The 7,758-nt window shown below is 44.9% G+C and overlaps 1 protein-coding gene across 1 annotated transcript; it reads left to right on the top strand.

The window, feature by feature from the left end:
- Window positions 1-227: 227 nt before the first annotated feature.
- LOC147960536 (uncharacterized) lies at window positions 228-4,328 on the top strand. The gene is made up of 5 exons (XM_087533400.1): window positions 228-1,197; window positions 2,419-3,063; window positions 3,204-3,324; window positions 3,409-4,048; window positions 4,191-4,328. The coding sequence occupies exons 1-5, from the start codon at window positions 228-230 to the stop codon at window positions 4,326-4,328; spliced, it is 2,514 nt and encodes an 837-aa protein (XP_087389526.1).
- The last annotated feature ends 3,430 nt before the right edge of the window (window positions 4,329-7,758 follow it).

Genomic DNA, 7,758 nt, shown 5'->3' with positions numbered 1-7,758 from the left:
GGCACCGCCGCCAGCATCGCTGCTTCCACCACCGCTTCCACCGTTGCCTCCATAATAGCCTCCACCATGGCGCCCTATCCTTCCAATCCGCAGGCCTCACTTTTGTGGCGTTCTCCAGCTCCATCAACAGCCCTACCTCTCTCGGCGCACCTCCATCAGAGAAGCTCACGAGGACAAACTTCCTTCTCTGGAAGGCCATCGTGCTACCCCAGATTAAGGGAGCACAGATGGAACACTTCTTGGACGCCACAAGCCCGGCGCCTCCTGCCACTCTCACCGTCACCAAGGACGGGAAAGAAGAGCAGATCTTCAACTACGCCCGCACAATCTGGTACGCTCAGCAGCAACAGTTACAAGGTTATCTGATGGCATCTCTCTCTCGTGAGGTTCTTGCCCAGGTGGTGACTCTTCAGACACCGGCGGAAGTGTGGACGGCGATCCATGCTACCTTCGTTGCTCACACACAGGCGCAAGAAATCAACAACAGAATCGAGCTTGCTAATCTCCATAAGGGGAACTCCACTATGGCGGAGTATCTCGCCAAGATCAAGGCCCTGGCGGATGAGATCGCCACCATCAACGCACCCCTCACCGATCGGGAGATGACCTCCTATGTTCTAAAGGGACTGGACCTCGAGTACAACACCGTGGTGTCAGCCCTTCAAGCCCGCGTCGAGCCCATCACCACCCCAGAACTCTACAGCCAGCTCCTTAGCTTCGAGGCACGCATCAATCTTCTGCAAGGTACGCATCATCGCCAGTCTTCTGTCAACAGCGCCTTTTGTGGGCGCGGCAATGGTGGTCACGGCCATGGTCACCAAGGCCGTGGTCGTGGTGGCGGTCATGGCAAGCGCAGCAACAACCAGGGTTCGCCCCGCTCTGGTGGTGGTGACCGTGGGGGTGGCTACAACAACAACAACACCCACGGCTCCTCCTCCAACTCTCGCCGAATCAGGTGCCAGCTTTGCAAGAAACAGGGCCATGAAGTCATTGACTGTTGGCACCGGTATGACGAGGACTACGTGCCTGATGCACGTCTTGTAGCCGCTGCCATCCGGGAGCAAGGAGGAGGTGATGGTGATACGGTCTGGTATGCGGACTCCGGCGCTACGGACCATGTCACAAACGAGCTAGAAAAGCTTGCTCTTCATGAAAGATATCATGGCAATGATCAGATTCACACCGCAAGTGGTGGAGGTATGGAAATTCGTCACATTGGTCAAGCTTCTATTAATTCCCCTAGCCTTAAACATGATCTACTTCTAAATCATGTCCTTCATGTTCCTCAAGCCGGCAAAAATCTAGCATCTATGTCTCGTTTAACTTCTGACAATAATGTTTTCTTTGAGACTCATCCCACCTATTTTTTCATAAAGGATCGGGCAACGAGGGAGCTCATTCATCACGGTAGATGCATTGGAGGACTTTACCCCATCACATCAAGAGTCTTTAGTCGCAATCATCATTGTCAAGCTTATTCTGCCATCAAGCCCTCACTGGCAAGGTGGCATCAAAGATTAGGACATCCCTCGTCAATAGTAGTCAAGCAAGTAGTCAATAAAGGCAATCTTTCATTGTCGAATAGTTCAAATAATGAGTCTGTGTGTGAAGCTTGTCAATGTGCCAAGAGTCACCAACTTTCCTATCCTATTTCGAATAGTGTGTCTCATGCTCCTTTGGAGCTTATTTTTAGTGATGTATGGGGTCATGCAAGAGATTTTTTGGAAGAAAAAAAATACTATGTCATTTTTATCGATGATTATAGCAAATTTACTTGGATATATTTGCTTAAGTTCAAATCTGAAGTTTTTTCTGTTTTCCAAGAATTTCAAAAACTTGTTGAGAGATACTTCGACAAAAAAATTCTTGTAGTCCAAAGTGACTGGGGAGGAGAGTATGAGAAACTCAACTCTTTCTTTCGCAACATAGGCATTGTTCATCATGTGTATTGTCCCCATGCACATCAACAGAATGGCTCGGCTGAAAGAAAGCATCGTCACATTGTTGAAGTTGGTTTATCTACTTTAGCTCATGCATCCATGCCACTCAAATATTGGGATAAAGCCTTCATTACGGCTACTTATCATATCAACCGTCTCCCTAGTCGAGTCATTGGCAACACCACTCCGTTAGAACGATTGTTTCATCAAAAACCATATTACAACTCCCTCAAAAAATTTGGGTGTGCATGTTATCCAAACTTGCATCCATATAATCACCACAAACTTGAGTTTCGCTCCACTCAGTGTGTTTTGCTCGGACATGGTAACCTTCACAAAGGATATAAGTGTCTAGAGATTGCAACGGGTCGTATCTATATTTCTCGGGATGTTGTTTTTGATGAAACACTCTTTCCTTTTGCCAAACTTCACCCCAATGCCAGAGCTTTACTACGTGCTGAAATTTCCCTTCTTCCAGACTCCATGTCAAATTCTGATCACGGGGGTGAATTAATTAGATCTGATCATGTGCAAAAATCCATGGAAAATTTTGATTCTGATGACACTTGTGCAGAAGCAGGGCATGATTTTATGTATGCAGATGTTGCCAAACCGGACGCTGGATCCCAGGAAGATGCTGCATGCAGTCCTATCAGCCGATCGGCACGATCCGAGGCAGATCTACCTGCAGGGGCGGGATACCAGGCGCAGTCTGTTGCTGCAGAGGGGCGGGTGGCCAACAGCCCACCAGGTGCTGAGCCCACCAGCCTAATCAATGCGGGTGTGGATGACTTGTCCGTTGCCACGCGGTCGCTTGTTGGGTCCAGCGGGGCGTGCACACCCGACCGCGTCCCCGGCGCTACGCGGAGCAACGCTCTTGGACGGGGAAGCCCGAGACTGATCTCACCTGTCGCATATGCGGCCTTGGATCTGGCGCTGGATGCTGCGGCTGATGCGTCCCGATCTTTTGTGGCGGGATCTCCAGCTACAGAACCTAGCTCTCCTAGATCTTCTGTGGAGAGGTCTAAAACAGCACAAACAGCAACACCCGTGCTCCCTCTTCGACATACAAGATCTCAGTCAGGCATTATAAAGGAAAAAAGTACACCGATGGTACGGTCAGGTATGATAAAATCAAGCATGCATTTTTTACTAGCACCGGTGAGCCAACTCATTTGCATGATGCCCTTGCTCATAAAGATTGGAAGAAGGCTATGGATAGTGAATATGATGCACTTGTTAAAAATAGAACTTGGCACTTAGTTCCACCAAGAAAGGATGATAATGTGATTGATTGTAAGTGGGTTTATAAAATCAAAAGAAAGGCTGATGGCAGTATAGACAGATACAAGGCTAGACTAGTTGCAAAGGGTTTTAAGCAAAGGTTTAGTATTGACTATGAGGATACTTTTAGTCCTATTATTAAAGAAGCTACTATTAGACTTATTCTGTCTATTGTTGTTTCCAGAGGATGGAGTTTGCGACGGCTAGATGTTCAGAACGCGTTTCTTCATGGTGTTCTTGAGGAAGAAGTGTTCATGCGGCAGCCACCAGGATATGTAAACAAAAGCACACCACATTATGTTTGCAAGTTGGATAAAACTTTGTATGGGTTAAAACAGGCCCCAAGAGCCTGGTACTCAAGGTTGAATACACAGTTACAGAAGCTTGGGTTTACACCATCAAAGGCAGATACCTCATTATTCTTTTACAGTAAGAACAATATTACCATGTTTGTTCTTGTTTATGTTGATGATATAATTGTTGCCAGCTCCAGTCCAGATGCCACTACTTGTCTACTCAAGGATCTGAAACTAGAGTTTTCTCTTAAGGACTTGGGAGATCTTCATTACTTTCCTGGAATTGAGGTCAAGAAGGTAAAAGATGGGATACTTCTTACACAAGAAAAATATACCACGGATATTCTCAGGAGGGTAGGTATGGAGAAGTGTAAGTCTGTTAGTACACCCATCTCTACTTTAGAAAAACTTACTGTTGAAACTGGAGAAGTACTTGGATCAGAGGATGCAACAAATTATAGAAGTATTGTAGGTGCATTACAGTATCTGACTCTTACACGTCCTGATATTTCCTACTATGTGAACAAAGTATGTCAGTATTTACATGCTCCAACTATAGCTCATTGGACTACGGTAAAAAGGATTCTAAGGTATCTCGAATTTACAGAGGGACTTGGTCTTCAGATTGTCAATTCTCCGTCTCTTCTTGTATCTGCCTATTCTGATGCAGACTGGGCAGGGTGTGCTGATGACAGGAGGTCCACAGGTGGCTTTGCTGTGTTTCTGGGAACAAATCTTGTGTCGTGGAGTGCAGGAAAACAGGCTACAGTCTCAAGGTCAAGTACGGAGGCAGAGTATAAAGCTTTAGCAAATGCTACAGCTGAAGTGATGTGGATCCAGACATTGCTTCATGAACTTGGGATCAAAGTCCCACAAGCTGCAAGATTATGGTGTGACAACATTAGTGCAACCTATCTCTTAGCTAATCTTGTTTTTCATGCACGTACAAAGCATATGAGGTCGATTTTCATTTTGTCAGAGAAAGAGTGGCACGTAAATTGCTTGATATCAGGTTTATACCAACATGAGATCAACTTGCTGATGGATTTGCAAAACCTCTCACGATGAGAAGGTTAGATGACTTCAAGTACAATCTCAACCTTGGTAAAATTCATGGGGTTTATATTGAGGGGGAGTGTTAGAGATATATGTATCTGTTTAAACTCTTTGTTCCTCCTTACTCTTTCTCTCTCGATCATCATGTATCTGGATGCATCCTTGCGATAGTCCAAGACTTGTATGCCACGGCAGGCTTTGCCCTCTATCAATATAAACCACACGCGGCCCTATGGGGTAGAAATGCTTCCACAATTCCTTACACGTCAGCGACTTCTTCGATTGCGAGGCCTCCGACTAAGTCTTCAACCATGTCGTAGCACCCTCGGATCGTGCAGGTGTTGGGGCTCATGCACTGCTTGATGGATTTTTTGTCGAAAGAGACCACCTGCGTGAACGAATTGCCAAAAGAACAACATGCAGATGAATTTAACAAAAAAGACCTCCTCGTCCGTGGCGGCAGGCGCGGCAGGCGACACGTGGCACCTGCCGCCACGCCAGGAGGCGGCGGATTTCCCCGTCGCCACACCTGCAGGCGGCCAGCCGGCTAAAATGCATTAGGTATAGTGCAGCCATCGGAGCAGGCGTCCACTGCTGCAACTATCGCTCGCAGGCTGACAACAGCAGCTGCACGGAAGGTGAGGTGCGGGCCAAGCCGCCACCGCAGCTGGCGGCACCGCTAGCCGACATTACCACTGTGGTAGATGGCGCTCATTCCCATGCTCTCGAAAATTGTTGTTGCAACTGAGGTGACAACACCCAAGAGCGTGATTTCCGCTTAGTTTTACTTTCTACAGTGGAGGTGACACCGATGCCTTGTGATTTGGAATCGAATTCCCGCCTGCGTGATTTCCGCTTCCTGCCGCACACCCCAAGAGCGTTGATATTTGCCGCGTGTGATGAGACACCACGATGCTGGAATCCGATGCCGCGATAGGTGAGTTCTAGCTTGTTCTGCCGACAATACAGTGCTCCTCTCCTTTTTATATGCACAACCGCGGCTCCGTGCGCATAGACTCTCTATCAAATATCTCTGGTTGCCTTCACTGCCTCTCTACTCTCTCTAAGTCTACAAGAATACACAGAAAGGAAAACTTGGTAGCCACTTTCACTCGTGATTTTGGCCGATTTAGAGTTGGATTTAGAAGATGGTGAAGTTGAAGAAAAGTTAGATTAAGGTAAGATATATCCATTTTTGTTGGTTTCGTTCGCATGCATGATGTTTTTGTTCTGTTTGATTAGTTCCTAAGTGTGTATTCTATGTTGTTTTAGGCATTATTTCAACACTTGGAGGAGTCATTTGGAGTTTCTGGAGTAGGATTTGTCGTGCAAAGTGAAGTACGAAGGGGAAGAGCGAGGTATGAGCTTTTCAATATATGAATTTGTTTTGTGCATGCACGGTGGTAATTAGTTAATCTTTTAGCTCGTCATTAGCTATGCGATGTTAGTGCTTAGAGGTTAAAAAATTCCAGACGACAAATACAACATTTATACTATTTTTTACGAAGAGTAGGTTGAAGATGTTGTATCAATGTTAGTTGCGTCCATTGGTATTGACATGCGATCAGATCTTAATACGGTAATTAATAAAAAAATTGTAATGCAATTGTTCATTGCATGTGGTATGTTTATTAATAAGTCTATAGATAGGAAACCGTAGGTCTACTTTGTTATGTCGCAATAATCTAAATGTTCTATGTTAATATTACGTGCTAATGTACTTAATGATGTATGTAATTAGGTAAAATAATTCATCTTAGTAGCAAATAAGGAGGAGATGCCGTGATTGAAGAAATTGGGTTTCCATCTTCGCTGTCCCTTTTGAGGTGATGGCCACATGCATGCATGCAAGTGCTATTTTCATACTTTTGATAGCAGAAAGAAAAATCCGTGTGTAATATTGATGTTCATGTGATAATAGGTTGACTCCGTTCATATAATACTAGTGACGGATATTTATTCGAACTATTTTGATGCTTAATTGCATTCGCAAGCACATCCATATTGGAGCTGAGGTATAAATGACGCCGTAATTTTGTTAATATTTTTTATATTGACGTACTATTTTAAATAATGTGCATGCCGCTGCGAATATTATTATTTGTAAATAAATGGTTGTTATTGTATGATATGAAAAAACTATATATAAAGCCAGAAGAAATTAAATGTTTTACTCATATGATATTAAAATGTTATTATTGTATTGTTATGTTTAGTGGTTATTTGGATAGCGAGTAATTACCCTCGATTTTGTCGAAACCTGTTGTAAGAAATTTTGTAGAAAACCAGTTTTTACTAATAGTCGTTTTTCCAAAAGCTCAGTTTTTGCATGTTATGAGAACCAGTTTAGGATATTTTTGGGGTAGTTAGAGAAAAGCAAATAGAGTTTTAGTTTGTGACGCTCGTAGACAAGTTTGAGAATACTGTGCAACCATTGCCCATCTTAGACATTGAAAAAAATATTTTCACGCAACCCTTTCCCCTCAATATTTTTCCGCCAACTCTTTCCCTCCATATGTTCCCGCCACCCGTTTCCCGCCAACCCCTTCCCGCCATATCTTCCCGCCACTCGTTTCCCGCCAACCCCTTCCCGCCATATGTTCCTACCAACCCTTTCCCGCCATACCACAGTCGTTCTTTCCTGTCATTTTCTCCTCTCTACCTATAAAACCCCCTTCAGACGGAGGTGGATAATCATTCCAGTGTAGTGTAGTCGAGATGTCCCATTATCCTTTCGATCGTAGTTTTCACCCTGGGATGAGCAGGACTCTTCTGAGGCTAGCTACCGATTTCAGGATGGACGATAGGATAGTTCCATGGGACGAACTCGCTGGTAGTGACACCATAATGAATGAGTTGGCTCACGAATTACGTAGGTCTGGGTGGCCTGAAAGGACCTATAAGGAGGTATGTAAAGAACTTCTTAGGTTGCATGCAAGGTGGAAGAAGGTAGTGGAGCCGAAGAGTGAAACTTTCAGAAGGACAGCAGCAAAGCATCCATTTTTATGGACTGGCGACAGTGAAGACGAAGATGATATCTTCATGCCGCCGCTTCCACCTTTCTGCATCGTCAAAGGGCAAGAGTTGCATCGTCCAAGGGCAAGAGTACTGCATCCTCTAAGGGCAAGAGTTCTACATCGTCCATGGGTAAGAGTTCTGCATCCTCGAAGGGCAAGAGTTCT

Source organism: Triticum urartu, chromosome 7A (assembly GCF_056163025.1).
Source record: "Triticum urartu cultivar PI428250 chromosome 7A, HENAU_Tu73, whole genome shotgun sequence".
Lineage (NCBI taxonomy): Eukaryota > Viridiplantae > Streptophyta > Magnoliopsida > Poales > Poaceae > Triticum > Triticum urartu.
Note: the sequence above shows the minus strand (reverse complement) of the source record. Positions and strands in the feature narration are given on the sequence as shown.

What these genes read in the sequence shown, in the direction of transcription:
- LOC147960536 (XM_087533400.1), top strand. Translation starts at nt 228, where the DNA reads ATGGAACACTTCTTGGACGCCACAAGCCCGGCGCCTCCTGCCACTCTC. An exon ending in GCAAAGGGTTTTAAGCAAAG is followed by an intron (nt 3,325 to 3,408) that starts GTTTAGTATTGA and finishes TGTTGTTTCCAG; the next exon opens with AGGATGGAGTTTGCGACGGC. An exon ending in TTTCCTACTATGTGAACAAA is followed by an intron (nt 4,049 to 4,190) that starts GTATGTCAGTAT and finishes ATTCTGATGCAG; the next exon opens with ACTGGGCAGGGTGTGCTGAT.